Source organism: Schistocerca americana, chromosome 2, assembly GCF_021461395.2.
Source record: "Schistocerca americana isolate TAMUIC-IGC-003095 chromosome 2, iqSchAmer2.1, whole genome shotgun sequence".
NCBI lineage: Eukaryota > Metazoa > Arthropoda > Insecta > Orthoptera > Acrididae > Schistocerca > Schistocerca americana.
This window is the reverse complement of record NC_060120.1, coordinates 177,773,401-177,791,934: the sequence shown is the minus strand read 5'-3', so window position 1 is coordinate 177,791,934 and position 18,534 is coordinate 177,773,401. Positions and strand designations below refer to the sequence as shown.

The window sequence follows — 18,534 nt, the reverse complement described above, 5'->3', positions numbered from 1 at the left end:
TACAAATTCGCCTTGCCGAGAGGGCCCTGCCCTGTTTAAATCCCGCCAGTTCTGATGCAATTCAGGTCTGTCGTTACGATCACATCGTCTGTCGTCATGTCGATAGCTCCTGTAGTTTCTTTCTTGTCGGTTAAGTGGTGGAGAATTTCTCCCTGAATCGTAACTGCGCGCTGGACCGTTGCGTCTAAAGTTATTCTGTCTCCCTTGATAATATTTATTTTGGTTCCCATATTGTCTGTTTCTCTGATTGTCTCTGTGATAGTCATTACCACGGAGAGGTGATCTTTCCCTGTAGTTATTACTACTCTGCCAACGGTTGTCATACGGGTGGTGTCTATTTTGGTCACGATTTGTGTTGTGAGAATAGCCTTGTCGTGTCCAGTTATTACTTCTTTCATCGCGGATTTGCGACGGATGTGACCTGTAATTGTTGTGTTCCTGGTTTCGCGTTCCGCGATTGTCAGCGTCAATTTCTAATTCTTGTAACAGTCCCTGAAAAGCTTCGATGTCGTCTTTGCAACGTCCTGCTAAAATAATATGTCGTAAATGTTCAGGCAATTTGAGTAAGCAAATGCGGATGAGTTCTGAGGGGCTGTATGGGTTTGAAAGATATTGATTCTTATGCAACATGTCTTCAAAATATTTCACAAGACTGGAAAATTCAGATTGTTCGAAGTGTTTCATCATTATGATGTTATGTTTTACACGGTCTTGTGTAGCTTGAGACCAATATGCTGAGAGGAAGGCATGGTAAAACTCTCCTTCACTGTGGCAATCGTGAATTACCGATCGCATTCTTACAGCTGGTTCATTCTCCAAGTAGCCACACATAAATTCTAATCTGTGTTCTAACGACCAGTTGGGAGGAAAACAATGAGAGAATTGATGGAGCCATGCTTGTGGATGAATGTCGTTGCCAGAATTCTTAAATGTTTTGAATTTACGTGTAGTAATGAACAGCTTATAGTCAAAATCATCATGTCGGCAAGTCGCATATCGGTCATTGTTAGGTCGTGTCGGCCGTTCCATCTCAAAATTCGGTGCACGTTGCCAATTTCTTTCATAACTTCCGAAATGCCCTGTGTTATTATTTTGCGGCTTTTCCGTGTTTCTAAGTCCCTCTTCCCGTGTTGGAGCGCGAGTGTCTTCTGAAATACGTAATTCTTGTATTACCTGTGTCAGCTGATCTTGTACTTCCCGGATTTCTCTTTGGTGTTGCGTATCAATTTGATTCAGATTTTGTTTCAGTTTCCTAATTTGTGCGTTCTGTTCTGTGTCATTAAAGACTACCGGTTTTGCGTCATTCAGATTATCATCTACCTTCGCAGATAAATTAATTAGCTGATCCGAAAGTTCAACTACTTTCTCTGATAATGAACACATTTCCTCAGTGTGTTTTTCTGAACCAAGTTTCAGAGTGTCCATTTGTGTTGAAATCGAATCTACTGTGTCCTTTAAGTTATCCTGAGTTTTTGCAAGTTGCGTAACCGAATCGGTAGATGCAACTGAGTCAATTTTAGCTTGCAAGGTGTTGTGATTTTCATGAACAATAGTTTGCAGTTCTTTTATGGCTGCTTCGTGATTCTGTAATGCATTTTCATGACGCGAAAAAATAGGTTGAAAATGCTCACAAATTTGAGTTTTTACGTCATTACAGACTTTTTGACATTTCGATTCAATGTTATGTAACTCAGCAGTTAAATCCTCACGTGTTTGTTCGAGAGTTTGTTCCAATGAGTCTAACTTTTTGAGATTTTGTTCCACTGTGTCTAACTGTTGCTGTGTTTGTCTCTGGTGTTGTTCCATTGTGTCTAACTTTTCAAGCTTTTGCTGTGTTTGTCTCTGATTTTGTTCCATTTGTTGCATTAATTGCAATAATAATGTATTAGTGTCTGGAATCTGTTTCTCTACGCTTTTCGGCAGTGCATTTGCACCGGCAACATTCACATTTTGACAAGCAGAAAATGCGTCTTGACTTATTTGAGAAAACGGTGATGACCCAAAACCTGAATCTACAGTATTTGCGAAATTGTGTCCTGTCATTTCGGATTCCTGAGGCGAGCTATTGCCGACCGATCGATCGATAATGCTTCCCTCTTCACTAATTGTTTCACTGTCCACGCCATTGTTTGCAGCCCGCTCCATTTCCCTATTCACAATTACCAAATTACTACTTTGAACATCAGTTAATTCATTACTCTGCGGCGCTAACACACTGCCTTCGTCTTCACTGTCATTTCTCAGTTTACTTTGGAGCCTAGTATTACGTTTTTCACACGCCATTATTGTCACAGTATTTCACACGACAACACAGAAAAACACAATTTGAAGATCAAAAATAAGAGAACACATTAACATAGCACTGAAAATAATATCTAGTTAATTGCAAGCGCAGCTGCGAAATACTTGCTGCAAATCTACATGCATGCCACAACTGTTTTACTATACAACAATGAAAGACTGCAACTACAAAGGAAATTCTCTCTACAATTACGCGCTAGCAATAAACAAAATCTACACTAAATACACAAACTACAAGAAAAAATCAGAAGATTCCAGTGAGGTATCCTAGGCTAAGGGTCGACATATGAAACGTCCCCTTTGAACAAATATACACGACTGTGCTTAAACTGACACACAATATTTTTAGCGCAACGCAATCTGACTTTCAAAAATCCCTACAAAAGAATGGCCCTGACTAACATTAAACTATACCTTTCACAAATCACTAAATCACTTACCTCACAATAATCTTCGTTTCTCCCACTACTGCAATACAGCAAGCGCCACTACTGCCAGCTAAATAAAAGATTCTAACTATGGAAGGCATTAACTACTGATAGGGATAGTTAGCAAATGAAAGATATTAATAGAGAACGAACAATGTATTTACCTTGATATCATCACAAGTCATAATATATATATCAGTTCATGACAAATTTCAAAACTCCGCCATCTCTCTCCCCACATCCACCACTGCTGGCGGCTCACCTCCAACTGCCGCTGCCCAACACTGCAATGGCGAATATTACAACAATGCAAAGCAGCCACAGACTGCACACAGCACAGCCAGTGATTTTCATACAGAGGTGGCGTTACCAATAAAAAAACCTAACCAGCCTACTTACAGTTCGAAGCAATTGATCGGCGTCTTAGGGAGCACGGAACATTCCAGCCTATGACTCGAGACTGGGGAAGACCTAGAACGACGAGGACACCTGCAATGGACGAGGCAATTGTTCTTGCAGTTGACGATAACCCTAATGTCAGCGTCAGAAAATTTGGCGCTGTACAAGGTAACATTGACCACGTTACTGTATGGAGAGTGCTACGGGAGAACCAGTTGTTTCCGTAGCATGTACAGCGTGTGCAGGCACTATCAGCAGCTGATTGGCCTCCACGGATACGCTTCTGCGAATGGTTCATCCAATAATGTGTCAACCCTCATTTCAGTGCAAATGCTCTCTTTACGGATGAGGCTTCATTCCAACGTGATCAAATTGTAAATTTTCACAATCGACATGTGTGGGCTGACGAGAATCCGCACGCAATTGTGCAATCACGTCATCAACACAGATTTTCTGTGAACGTTTGGGCAGGCATTGTTAGTGATGTCTTGATTGGGCCCCATGTTCTTCCACCTACGCTCAATGGAGCACGTTATCATGATTTCACACGGGATACTCTACCTGTGCTGCTAGAACATGTGCCTTTACAAGTACGACACAACATGTGGTTCATGCACGATGGAGCTCCTGCACATTTCAGTCGAAGTGTTCGTACGTTTCTCAACAACAGATCCGGTGACCGATGGATTGGTAGAGGCGGACCAATTCCGTGGCCTCCACGCTCTCCTGACCTCAACCCTCTTGACTTTCATTTATGGGGGCATTTGAAAGCTCTTGTCTACGCAAGCCCGCTACCAAATGTAGAGTCTCTTCGTGCTCGTATTGTGGACGGCTGTGATACAATACGCCATTGTCCAGGGCTGCATCAGCCCATCAGGGATTCCATGCGATGGAGGGTGGATGCATGTATGCTCGCTAACGGAGGACATTTTGAACATTTCCTGTAACAAAGTGAAGTCACGCTGGTTCGTTCTGTTGCTGTGTGTTTCCATTCCATGATTAATGTGATTTGAAGAGAAGTAATAAAATGAGCTCCAACATGGAAAGTAAGCGTTTCTGGAAACATGTCCACATAACATATTTTCTTTCTTTGTGTGTGAGGAATGTTTCCTGAAAGTTTGGCCGTACCTTTTTGTGACACCCTGTATATGAGTTGATCCACTGTGCCTTACAGAATTACGAGATAATTCAGGGAATGCCACTAAAACATTCTCCAGACCATAACGCTCCCTTCTCTGGCCTGAACTCTTCCGACGATTGTTGCAGCGCCGTACAAACCAATGGCTCTCTGTTTCATGGAGCATAAAACATGATTCATTTAAAAAGGTCACCTGTGGCCACTCAGTGGACGTCCAGTTGTGGCACTGTCATGCAAATTCCAGCTTTCATCGCTGATGAATAGCAGTCAGCGTAGGTGCATGAGCGAGGCACCTGCTGCAGAGGCCCATACACAGTAATATTCGGCGAACTGTCATGGAGGAGACATTGTTGGCAGCCCTTTGGTTCATTTGGGCTGTCACTTGCTCAACAGTTCCACGACTATTCGCCTGTACACATATGATGCACCAGAGCTACCTCGGTTTTGGGTAACGTCATTTTGCTGTGCACTGTATGCAGTAACTGTTATGGCTCAAGTCAAGCGCCGGCAAGTCAGTCGGAACGAGATAGCAGAGAGGGCTGTCAAGAAGATGTCAGCCAATTACATGCTGACAGACTTCTCTCCAGGATGACAACGCAACGGCAGTGGCCTCTAAGTGCCGCGCCCGACTGGTTGTGGCCCAGTTCAAGAGGGCCGAACGGAGCGATTTTCTGACTTCCAAAAGGACACGATCATTTTCTTTCGGACGGTTGTGGAAGAATTTCTGAAACTGGAAAGTTCACTGTGGTTAAAGTATACCGTGGATTGCAAAACTGCACTATCCAAAATTGTAGCCAATGCAGCTGTGATGCACCACGGGCCATAGATTACAGGGGTGAATGACGGCTGCGAAGATGTGTACGAGCGACCAGATGTGCAACTGTTGAGCAATTGGCCGCCCAGACGAAACAACGGGCTACCAACTGTGTCTCCTCAGCGGCCATTCAGCAAACGTTGCAGCGTATGGGCCTTTGCAGCAGACACCAAGTTCATGTACGCTGTTCATCGGAGACAAAGGCTGGAATTTGCTTGTCAATACCATACTGAACGTCGACTGAGTGGCGACAGGTGGCCTTTTCAGATGAATCAATTTTATACTCCATCGGACAGATGGCCATTGGCAGATATGCGTGAAACGTCCGAAAGCAAACATCATGCAACAATCGTCCAGCCCGGAGGAGGGAGCGCTATGGGCTGGATAATGTTTCTGTGGCATTCCCTGGGTGGTCTCGTCATTTAGGAAGACACAGTGGATCAACACAAGTACGCGTCTATCCTTGGGGACCATATCCACCCTTACGTACAGTTTTTTTCTCCTCTGAACAATGTCATCTACCAGCTGGGCAATGCGGCATGTCACGTAACCCACAGTGTATGGTTCAAAGAGAATCAGGATGAGTGTACTGTACTCCAATGGCCCCCATAATCTCCCGATTTAAACCCAACTGCAAACCTGTGGGACGGTCTCGATCAGGCTGTACACACCATGCATCCTCAGCCAAGAAAGGTAACATCACGTACTGAATTCGGCAGGGCTGCATATCCCTGTCGTTACCTTCCAGAACCTCAATGACTTTCTTCCTTCACTTCTCGCAACATTCAGCGCTGCAAAACCTGAGTATTGAGGCTTTTGACAGGGGATCACATTAATGTGACTGAACAGTGTAGAAGGACTATAACAGAACTTTATGCGACGATGCCATGTCTGTAGTGACACTGTGAGACACCTTTTTGAATGACTGTTGTAAATGTAGCAGCTTGTGAAACTTGTACAGATGAACTGAAGTGATTATTACTGCTTCGTGGAGTTAGGATTATCGGTCTCTCTGGCATCAAGCTACGCGCACTGTTTCTAGCCCATCAACACGGGAAATTATCTGAGGGTATTGGGGAGTATTCAGCGGGAGTTCATGATCATGATTCAGAAGCTGGAGCCCTTAGTTCGAGCCTTGCGCAAGGCTAATGCGAAACGAGGGTAGATTTCCACTTAAAACTTTCGATTCGGTCGTTTCCAGACCAAACTGATACATTTACCCTTCTCCATAATCCCTGAGAGTTTGTATCATCACCACGGAATTACTACGTTTACGATAGTATCATCATCACGGAATCACCTTGTTTACGATAATGGCAGCATATTCGTCATACAGTCTTCGTTGAATACAAGTACTTTAAATTTTCCCAATATGATTTCCCAAGAACAACGCCGTCTTTCTTCCAAAGATTCTCCTTTAAGCATCTGTGTTACACCTTGATATATGCTGTACCTTCCTGTCACGATACTAGCGGCACATCTCTGAAATCTAATTTACGTAATGTATTTAATACCTAAGCTTTTACCGAGCAAGGTGGCGCAGTGGTTAGATACTGGACTCGCACTCGGGAGAACGACGGTTCAATCCCGCGTCCGGCCATCCTGATTTAGGTTTTCCGTGATTTCCCTAAATCGCTCCAGGCAAATGCCGGGATGGTTCCTTTCAAAGGGCACGGCCGACTTCCTTCCCCGCCCTTCCCCAATCCGATGAGACCGATGACCTCGCTGTCTGGTCTCCTTCCCCAAACAACCCCAACCTAAGCTTTCAGCACGTTCATTTGTCCCAACAACAGACAAACAATTCCTACACAATGTAAAGTGTTGATTTACTCTTGTCAGTCTCATAAATGGACGTAGAATATTTGCAAAAACCAAACAGATCAGTAAATATTCTGTAGTGCTTTACCTTGTACCAATATCTTACCAAGAATAAAAACTAAAACATGGATGTCGAGATAGATGATTGAACAAGAAGCGTAATGTTTCGTGTAATGGTATCTTGTGCTGATGTTGTTGTTCTTGTCGTTGTTGCGTAGGATGCAGCCGGTGGTGGTGGGCGCTGTGAAGTGGGCGTCCCGTTACGTGACAGTGGAGCCGCTCATGTTCCTATACTACGTGGCCACCACCATCTCCACCGTGGTCACTCAGAACCTCATGATCTACAAGGTGAGTCCACCCACAAGGACATTATCCACACTATCATCTCCACCACGTTCACGCAAAACTTCATGAAATGCTGCGAGGTGAGCCCTCATCCGGGACAAAATACACCCCACCATCACCATTTTGGTCCCCTGGAGCCTCACGATCAGTGAATAAATTTTTATGTGCTAAAAACTTTAAAATATTTTATTTTTTTTTTGTATAAGAAAAATATAAAAAATTGATTAAAAATAGGAAAATAATTTTTTTTCACTATTACAAAATTGTAAATACTTACGTTAAAAAATCACTCACATGTCATGCTGACGCAGTGTTGGCTTGAAAAACTCACTGTTGCAGTGAACTAAGAAAATTTTCTTCAAGTTTTCCTCACATACCGATGTCAGTTGTCTTGAAACAATGCACACTGGCGGAATAAGAACTTTTCAGCATCACATGATTATAGTCTTGCACATTTCATTAAGGGAAGTTACTGGCACACACATTTTCAGGTTCACCAACATCTACTTCTCCTTTCAAAACCTTGGCAATTTTACACATAATATGAAATCCATCATTCTTTTCGAGCACATTTTTAAATTTCTGTTTAATAGCTTTCGCTTTTAGGTGTTTATGTGAATTAATTTTTTTCTGAATGTCATGCACTTCATTGACTGTCTAAGTTAATAAGCTGGTTGATGTTTCTAATTCTTCGATCGATTAAAACAAAAAAAATCAAATTTGCAGATACGTAAGACAATTCATTTTTAGTGTACTGTTTCTGAGTAAGTTCTGAAGAATTTCAACTGAAGTGCCGTCATCCTTGTTTAGTTCCTCAATCACCGATCTAAAGTTTTCAAAACTGCTGCATTTAACCATGTCCCCCAACTTGGATTCATCCTAAAAAATGACGTTATGCCATTCGTGCACCCAGGTTCGTCGTTGAGTACACCATCGCAGGCGCTCCTGTCTGTGATGCAGCGTCAAGGGTAACCACAGCTATGGTCTCCGAGCTGATGGTACATGCTGCTGTAAACGTCATCGAACTGTTCGTGCAGATGGTTGTTGTCTTGCAAACGCCCCCATCTGTTGACTCAGGGATCGGGACGTGGCTGCACGATCCGTTACAGCCATGCGGATAAGATGCCTGTCATCTCGACTGCTAGTGATACGAGGCCGTTGAGATCCAGTACGGCGTTCCGTAATACCCTCCTGAACCCACCGATTCCATATTCTGCTAGCAGTCGTTAGATCTAGACCAACGCGAGCAGCAACGTCGCGATACGATAAACCGAATTCGCGATAGGCTACAATCCGACATTTATCAAAGTCGGAAACGTGATGGTACGCATTTCTCCTCCTTACACGAGGCAACACAACAACGTTTCACCAGGCAACGCCGGTCAACTGCTGTTTGTGTATGAGAAATAGGTTGGAAACTTTCCTCATGTCAGGACGTTGTAGGTGTCGCCACCGGTGCCAACCTTGTGTGAATGCTCTGAAAAGCTAATCATTTGCATATCACAGCATCTTCTTCCTGTCGGTTAAATTTCGCGTCTGTAGCACGTCATCTTCGTGGTGTAGCAATTTTAATGGCCAGTAGTGTAGTACGTGGTGTAGCCTCCACGGGCGGCAATGTTGGCGCTTCATCTAGCATCCAATCGATCTTACAGATGGCAAATACTGTCCTAGGATACGTTATGTCACGCTCTCTCTATCTGTTCACGTAGTTCTGTATGAGTCGTTGGCAGACGAGTCGCACGAGCCACTTCTCGTCCCATCATATCCCAAACATGTTCGATTGGAGAAAAGTCCGGAGATCGTGCTTGCCAGGGAAGTTGCCGCACGTCTTGCGGAGCAGATTTAGTTGCAGGGAAGTGTGTGGGTCAGTATTATCCTGTTGGAACAACACATCACCTTCCTGCTGCAAGAACGACAAAAGATCAGGTGTAATAACGATGTGCACGTACCGAGCGCTGGTTAGCACCCGCTCTAGAAACAGCAAAGGTCGACAAGAGCTGTAACTTATCGCAACCCAGACGATATGACCTGAGATGGGACCAATGTGTTTTGTATGAATGCACTCTAAGAGACGGTCCTTACCAGGTCTACGTCGTATGTGCAAACGACCATCATCTTCGAGCAGGCAGAATCAGCTTTCATCGCTGACGGCCACGTCGCGTCATTCCATCTTCCAAGAGATTCTCTGGCTGCACCAATAGAGCCATCCTAGTCGGCGCAGTGGCGTCGGTGGGAGACGGACTAGAGATGTGAGCGCCTGCAGTCACACTGGAAATAACGAGTTCGCAGTAGTCGGTGTTGACACGTCTGGCTTCACAAGCCCTCTTATTTGAGCTGTGATAGCTGTACCATCTGCCACTGCTGCCCATACAATACGACGATCCTGGTCAGCGTCTGTGCTGCGTGGATGTCCAGAACCTCGTCTACGGGTGTGAGAATGATCATGTGACCACTGATACCAGCATTGTTGCACACCAGACGCTGCTCGTCCAGTTTGTGTGGCAAGGACTATCTCGCCCATCGGAAGCTGGCAATTTGACCCCTTTCACATTCGCTCAGTTGGCTGTAGGAAGTACGAGTGCGTCTCTGTGGGATGTTTTCCTGCTTGCTTCACACGTCTTCAACACACTGAGCCTTCTGGCTGTGAGCATTCCCTATTAAAGTGTGGACACAGATAGTGCTCTGGTAGCTACGACGCTGTGCTATCTGTTGGCGAACGACCTTGAAACCACTGTCAGTACATCTGCTACCCCCGAGGTGGCATAGGCCATCAGCGGATCAAAAACGACGTCATCTTTGCAGGTGTACTATTTTTTCCGGCAGTACCCAGGCTTCTGACTCGAATAAATACATAAAGTCGTCCCCAGTATCGTCATCCACAATTTTGTCGAATCTACGAAATAATCTATCCATTTTGACAAATTTAGTTCGTGCTATCTCCCTTATTGTCTGCTTGTGATCTATGACGCACTTACATACAATATTGTCCCCTCCCTTCCTCTGTCCTTTCCCTGGGGCTCCCTCTTCCCCCCTCCCCCTCTTCCATCCTGTTTTTTCCCGTCTACCCTCTCTCTGCCTCCCTTCTCGCCCACGAGTCCTTTTTTCTCTCCCCTCCACTGCCTTTCCCACTCCTTCTCACGTCCGCCCAACCCCCCTTTTATATGTCCCCACCCTCGATCGGCTCCCCCTTTTTTTTCTTTTCTCTCCTCCCTCCCTTTTCCTCCTCTTAGGTCTGAATCCCCCCCCCCCCCATCTGCTGCCGTGTCACCTGTATAGTGCTGTTTTAAGTGAGTGTTCAGTGTTGTGCGTCCCCTGTCAGTTTTGCAAACAGCCACCATACTGTCGCTAGTTGTGTTTCTTATCTCGTGTGAAAAGAAACCAGACTGTCACGGTGTTTTTTAATTGTGCCTGTTTCCTTCTTGTGTATCTTCATCCGCATCGTTTTTATATTTTAAACTCCACAACTTTCCGCCATTTTACAGCTTTTTACAATGTCAGCGTTTTATTGCCTGTTTTTCTTGTTTGTTTATATTCTTATTATGTTTTTTTAACTTTCCTGTAGACCTGTATAGCATCATATTAACGGCCGCTCGGGGGAATTGTAATCCAATAAAGAAAAAAAAACCTATATTATACAGACAACAGTTTAATATTTCAGTCTGTTTCTGACTTTCTTTTTATCGTATACGGGCTTTATTTGTTGTTCCACATACTTTTTATTTTCATTTCACTTCTTGTCTATAACCTTAACAAACGTCATTTCCTAGATAGTTGAAGTGTTTAATTTACTTACGTTGCACCAGGCTACTATTTTGTCGAGATCTAACTGGACACTACTGCAATTTTCACCAGATGGTATTTCTTCATAGATAACTGAATAATCTGCGACAACCCAGAGACTGATGTATAACATCAGCAGCGACGCTCCTATTACACTATCATGTGTCTGTAGCTGTCACTCCATCCAGAAAAACATGCTATGTCCTGGTTGTCGGGAAATTTTTTGACCACTATCAGACCTGGTCATACAGTGTGGCAACACGGGGGCTGGACGTAACGTGGCGGTGAAACCTGGTGCAGCAATAGTCCGCCGAGAGATTTCACAGTGCTGTGTTATGCAGCTATTTCGCAATCAAGGGGAATAAATACACTTCCTGACAAGAAAAATGAAGCATCCAAGAGACAAGGTCGGATGTCAATGTATCTTCGTACACGTACAAATCATCGGCGGATATGTAAGTGATTGGAGCTGCAATTCTCTGTGACAGGTAGAACGACCACCGACGTGAATAGTGTTGTTCGTGTTTAGTGTTGTTACCAGGAATGGTAGGGTATATAAGGGGGGAGAACAGCGGCAGATTTTGAGTCATCACCGTGAAGGAGATGCCGAGTACTTGTGTGTTGCAGCGTCACCAACAGCTGACAGTTTCAAAAGGGGTCATTGTGGGTCTGCATCTGCCCCATTTGTCGAATCGTGTAATATCCATATTTCTGGGGCTTTCGGATATTACTTTGTCCCGATGTTGGACTGCAAAGGAGCATGAGAGCACACATGCTCGTCGTTGCTGGAGGCTGAAGCTTCGACAACGCCAGCCACTCCTGCTAGCGAAGTGTCAGAAAAATCATCAAACGACGGACGAAGAACTGGAGACAGAAGCCTCCTGGCACCTTTCCAACAAGTGGCCACAACATCTTTAACAATTTTGTAAAATCTGAATTTTCGCGGAATTCCTGTGAATTCTGTAAAATAGGATACCCTCCGCCATGCACCGTAAGTGGGCTGGCGGAGTATCTGTGTAGATGTAGATGCAGATGCAGATCAGGAAGATCGTGAATGAACTTCCTATGATGCAATACTCGTACAATTCATTAGATTTCGGACGAGCGTTCACTGAAACTCTATTTCTTCACCTGACATTTCGAGCATATCTGTTTCTACCATTGTCTGTTGGCTCGCTCGGAAGACAGTTGAAAAATACGCTGCTGAAATATCAGCTAAAGAACTAGGGCTGCAGTGAATGCACACCCGAAATTTTGTGGATTATTCAATGCGCCGCGAAAACTTAAAGGCGCACAGTACCCCATATGCTTTCCACCTTTCATCGTGGCTAACAATTACGTAACAATTTTTTAATAAAATATTAAGTATCTCGAAAAATATTAAATATCTCGATGAGATAAGTAAGTTCACAAATCTCCTTCTTCTAAAAAATGGTTCAAATGGCTCTGAGCACTATAGGACTTAACATCTACGGTCATCAGTCCCCTAGAACTTAGAACTACTTAAACCTAACTAACCTAAGGACATCACACACATCCATGTCCGAGGCATGATTCGAACCTGCGACCGTAGCAGTCGCGCGGCTCCGGACTGAGCGCCTAGAACCGCTAGATCACCGCGGCCGGCTCCTTCTTCTACATTTCATGTATTAGGAAAACTGCCTTTTACAGCACTCCATCTCTGGTATGGTCTTCCTACATTTCTTCTTCCATTGCATTTATAATTGAAAGCCTTTACCGGGAATCTTTCTCCACCTCTGCGGTCTGCATGTTCCTTCCATTTTCTCATTTTTTTCTTTATCGTTCCTTTTAGGTTATATATTCATAAATCTTTCCTTATATCCTCATTTCTGTTTTGATCTTCCGTTGTTACATTCTTCCACCCTTCTTAGATATCTCATTTCTTCAGCTTGTGTTCTGCTTTCTTTACTTGCTTTACTTCTATAAGTAAGAGTTGGTACTGCTATTTTTTATAAAACTGCAGCTGGGTTTCTTTGATGGACTTATTCTGCACACTTTTTGCGGTGGATCCATTTATTGAAGTAAATTTATGTAATTTTTGGTCCGCGTGATGGTTATAATCGCAAGTGATGTCGCATTCTAGATATTTCAAATGTGTTACTTGCTCCAAGATTTTATTATTCAAGACTATCTACATACAAAAGTACATCTGGTCTAGTGTCACCGTCTAAAAGAGTTCCATTTTTCAAAATTTTCCATTTGCTTGCAGGTAAGGATCAAATGTACATCTCTGCCTACCTTCGTATGTTTCCCCTTCCGTAGAGGAAGACGTTGTGTATCCATTTTTTAGAGAGTTCGATACTATTATTACAACTTTTACAAATTTCGTTTAAAGTTGTATTACCAGAGATTGTCTCTACTCCATGGTCAAAATAATTTTTATAGAGTGTGCTCTAAATATAATTGCGTTTCGTGGAGGGCATGGATCATAAACCATAATATTTCATGCTGGCAGTGTGGATCTTACTGTAAGCACTGTTTCAGTATTTTAATTTACACGAGCGGCTTCGAGGTTTCGTATATTTATACTCTCACACGAAATGTACAGGTTGATTCAGCGTGTCAGATAGTGCTAATGGATCTGTCGCAAATTAAAGTTTCTTCCCCTTCTACTGATACCATATCACTTAGAATATCTGCTTGTAGCCATACAATCAAATATTGTACGAGATAATAAAATGTCGAAACTGGTTATGTGAATAAAAATATCTAACAGTGATTGCGGGAAAATCTTTCAGCTCGCTCCCTCTACATTTTTTCCGTACTTTTTTCCTCTTCGAACCATGGTCAAGTCCACATCCGTGTCCACTGCTCCATTCCTTATTCATACCACCCACCCAGCACTTACCCCATTCTAGTGTCTACATTACAACCCATCTGAACCTTTTGTTTACCCCACACACCACAAGCTTAACCCTCCTTCTCCTAATTATGCCAATGCAATTCCTTCCGATTGCACTGAATGTGCAGTGCTTCTTTTAAGATCATTTACCTTTCTACTCGATCCTTTTTACTTTTACTACTATTTTATTTGTGTTCTAACGCTGCTGAATCACACAGTCCTTTTAGATTCGTATACCTGATCATCCACAATGCACTTATTCTCTGTACGTGTGCTATTTTTCTTTCTTCAATGCACTTGGTTCTGGGTCTTTTTAGAACTTCACCTTTTGACTGAACAGATGCTTGTCTACTACTTCCACTGCCTCTGACTGGGATTTCATGGGGTCTTTTTTAACTTGTTGGATCTATGGTACATTTTTTACTTCTCCTATCTACACTGGAGTGCAAAACTTAAGGATGAAAGTAATTTTCTCATGATGTGTCACAGCCAAATAGCTCGATAAAACTCGGATCATACACAGAAAAAAATTCTGTTGTATAGTATAGAAGGTAACTGTAAGAAATACGTAAAGAGATGACAAGAAATGACACTTCTATTCAAAGACAATAATTACGCTGAAGTCATCGCTATCTTGGTGGTCCTCTGGAAATTGCAAAAGGCAGGACCAGGTGCTTAATAAGGTGTATGATCACCCACGCAAGGAAATGCATGCTCTGCAATGTGCTCCTATGCTGGCCACAAGGTTGGTAAGATTTTCTTGTGACAGAGTTTCCATTCCTTCACCAGCGCCGTTGACAACTTGGACGGGATCTTCTCATGAAATTTCAGCCACCAGTTTTCTCCTCTGATTGCGAAAACATTCTGTTGGCACCAACCTACATAGGGAGAAATGATCATCACGATAAAATAAGAGAAATCAGGGCTCGCACAGAAAAATTTAAGTGCTCGTTTTTCCCGCGGGCCGTTGGAGAGTGGAACGGTAGAGAGACAGCTTGAAGGTGGTTCATTGAACCCTCTGCCAGGCACTTTATTGTGAATAGCAGAGTAGTCACGTAGATGTGGTTGTTGATGGTGGACGGACGTTGGTGCATGTGGACGTTTGCAATAAGTCTTCCTAACGAATCCCACCAGTACTCAATGGGTCTTACGTCGGAGGAGTGGGGAGGCCAGTTCATCCACAGGATGTCTTCTCGTTCCAAGAGTTCCTTCACTTGCACTGTTCGATGCGATTGCGCATTGTCATCCATAGAAATGAAATCGGAGCAGAACGCAGGCCTCAGAGACGCATATGGAGAAGGAGTAAAGTGTGAAAATAACGTTGAGCTGTGAGTGTAACGTGCTCACAGATTCGAAGATCAGTACGGCCATGCAACATTATGACTCCCCACACTGTAAGACGTGGACCTATAAAACGATCATGTTCGACAGTTTTATTGTGCTTCCACCTCTCGCCATATGAGGGAATGACCAACATTATCGGAGACGATCATTTTCGTGGTCCAGGTGTTGTGGTGTGGGGAGTCATGACATTGCGTGGGAACCATGTCCCGCCGTTTTTTAACGTACGCGGAAGCAAAGTGAAACGCGGTACCTTCGGTGTAATTATTGCCTTTGAATAAAAGTCTCTTTTCTTGGGTTAGATAGAGCAGCAATCAGTCGTAGAATTAAGTTGCTTTAATATGACATTTATAGTCACAATACAGATCAGATTTCGACCTGTGTCAGGTCATTATCAATGCAGTGCGGAATTGTAGCAGTTGTTCGTGCTCAAGTGAATTCTTACACAGTTCAACCATTATTGGTTGGTTCAACCATTGGTTGGTTCAACCATTAATGGTTGAACTGTGTAAGCATTCACTTGAGCACGAACAATTGCTACAATTCCGCACTGCATTGATAATGACCTGACACAGGTCGAAATCTGATCTGTATTGTGACTATAAATGTCATATTAAAGCAACTTAATTCTACGACTGATTGCTGCTCTATCTAACCCAATATAACCACAGTCGTTGCGTGCACCCACGCCATGGAGGGCAACCTGATGAAGTCTCTTTTCTTTTCCTCTCATTGCGTATTTCTTTAAGTTACCTTCTGTACTGCAATGTCGCAGTTCTTCCTGTGTATGGTCCGAGTTGTATGAAACTATGTTAGTTGCCAGTGAAGCATAACGCGAAAGTTACTTTAGTCCTTAAGTTCTGCACACGACTGAATGTCATAATCCTGTGTGTAAACGTCATTGTTGAAACACTTCGAACATATCCATAAAAGTTTGTATTTCTTTTCTAATAATTTATTTTTATATTTTATTTGATGCATCTTTTTTTAATTCAAGAACAGAAAACTCGATAATTATATTTTAATACCATCAATGTTAATCATTTCAAAAGTTCCAAAACCACATGTAAATACTTGATGTTTTTAACTGTAATTTATGTATTTTAAAACCATGTGACTGAAGGGCGGGATGTTTGTGCGATTGAAAGTACGCACACCACCCGTGCCGGTCGAGGGGGATGAAACAACAAGAAAGAATCAACAGTCATTCATTATCTTACTGAAATAGTTCACCTAAAAACCCACACAATTGCGGTTAAGAGGAAAGAAACTTAGCAACTCAAAAGGCCACTCGAGGCGTTAGGCGTTCGCCTGTTTGCAATATCTCTCTTTTCATCGGTCTTCCTTGACTTCTTGTTCCTTTAGGTTTGTGTCTTATGATTCTGAGAGAATAATCATTACCTACTCATCCTGTTAATGTTTCATTCCATTCCGTTCTTTCACGTATTTTATTTCCTAATTTATAAATGCCCATATTGTTTCCAATTTCATCATTCATAGTTATGTCTACTCTACTACATCATATTTATGCTCGGAGAAATCTCACTAATGTTACCTGTATCATACTCTCTAAGTTGTATGTAATCCATAACTCACATACAATAAAGCGGGAACAGCCATTATGTTATAAAATTTCAATCATGCCTGTTTCTATATTTTCTTTTTCAGGGGTATATTTACTGTTCCACATGAATTAAAAAATTTTGCTACTTTCTTTTCTGTTTCTCTACCATACTCGTATTCAGATGTCATCTCACATTTCAGACAGTTAAAATATTTTTAACTTGTTCTAATATTTCATTATCAACAACAGAGTTTGACCTTTTCTTTGCTTTTCCTATTGAGATCTTAAGGTTATATTCTTTACATATTCTGTCCAACAAATACATTATTATTATGCATCATCTTCTTTTTCGGCCAAAAGTGTGACATCGTCTGCGTAGATTACACAGCATCAAATAGTGTATCTTTCGGAATATCTGCATCAGACTGGACTTTCCACACTCGTATTGCATTGTCCAGATATGCTAAAAAGTGTTGAGTCTCAACAATAAGAAAAAACAAATAATTTCAATTTTTTACAAAATTAACCTCTATTATCATAGTAAGCAACGAATACAATAGTAAATTGGCAAAAAGTAAAGAATCAATTGATTAAGGAGATGGTCTCACTTTGGAACCACCGGAATATACAGTTTCCAAACACCCACATATTTGAAAATAAATTCGAATTTTTCCTAGGCACAATCCCACATCTCAAAATTTCCATGCCTAAAACAAATTATAGTCCTAAAGAACAAGCAAAAATGGGTCTAAAATTTAATAAATATTGTATCAAAACTACATACTGCCCCAGTGGTTTCATTTCTAAATTACTCATAAAAGCAGTAGTACGAAGTCTGATTTACGTTACAATAACTTTAGATATACTTATTTCACTGTGCATGATCTCCACAACATAGCCACAAAAAAACTGCATTTCACAATACCTTACAATCACGTAGCATAATCTCCGCGCAGAATGTTGCTTTGAATTCATAAGCGACTGGTACATTGCACTAAATTCGAAGAAGTACCTCATAGTACCACTAGATGTCTCTGTCTTTCAACAGAATCGGTGGTTTCAGTTAAAGGGACTAGTACCTCAAAATAAAAATAATAAAATGGTGGTTTCAGGTACTAAAAGGGTTAAGATGGCTGCTCACCGAGGGCAAAGCAGGATCTCGTGTCTACACAGTGCTTGGAGGTCAGCATTCCATTCCAGGTAATAAACGATTTACCCTTGGACTTCAGACCTCGGTCATACTGATGGCCGATTGAAAATGTAATCACCTGGACGACCTCGCATTCGCGCAGGAACGGCTGCCGTTGAGAACATCAGCTGAGCAAGTCCCAAGCCGCCTCTCTCGGAAACAGTCTGCTGCCCTTCAGTTACCAGAAAATTCTTTACTAAGATCAGAAAATGCACAGCAACGAAGCTTTGTTCCACAAAAATTTGGTGCCATTTGTTTTAAAACCCCATATTTAATCGTTTTAGCTTGTATTTTCGTTAGCTACAATGTCACGTTCTTTAAATAGATAATATATTTCCGAATTTTACGTAGCTTTTTACTTCTTTCCAGTATACTGCGGATGTCTTCAGTTTCTTTGTCAGTCTAGGTTTCAAGTGGGTGCATGTGTGACTAAAAGAAAAACATGTTGGATATCCTGGAGATGTATCTGCTCTGGAAAATACTTGACACGGCACAACAAGTGTTATTTGTATTTTGAAATCTAACTTTAATTTCGTATTTTACATTATTTGCTG

General features: G+C 42.3%; 1 protein-coding gene across 1 annotated transcript in view; it reads left to right on the top strand.

Annotated features, from left to right (window-relative positions):
* The window catches only part of LOC124596237, a 214,157-nt gene that overhangs the window by 67,546 nt on the left and 128,077 nt on the right, over nucleotides 1-18,534 (top strand). Inside the window, exon 2 of the mRNA XM_047135301.1 lies at nucleotides 7,117-7,246. Coding sequence (XP_046991257.1) covers nucleotides 7,117-7,246 — 130 coding nt within the window. The remainder of the gene's footprint in view (nucleotides 1-7,116; nucleotides 7,247-18,534) is intronic.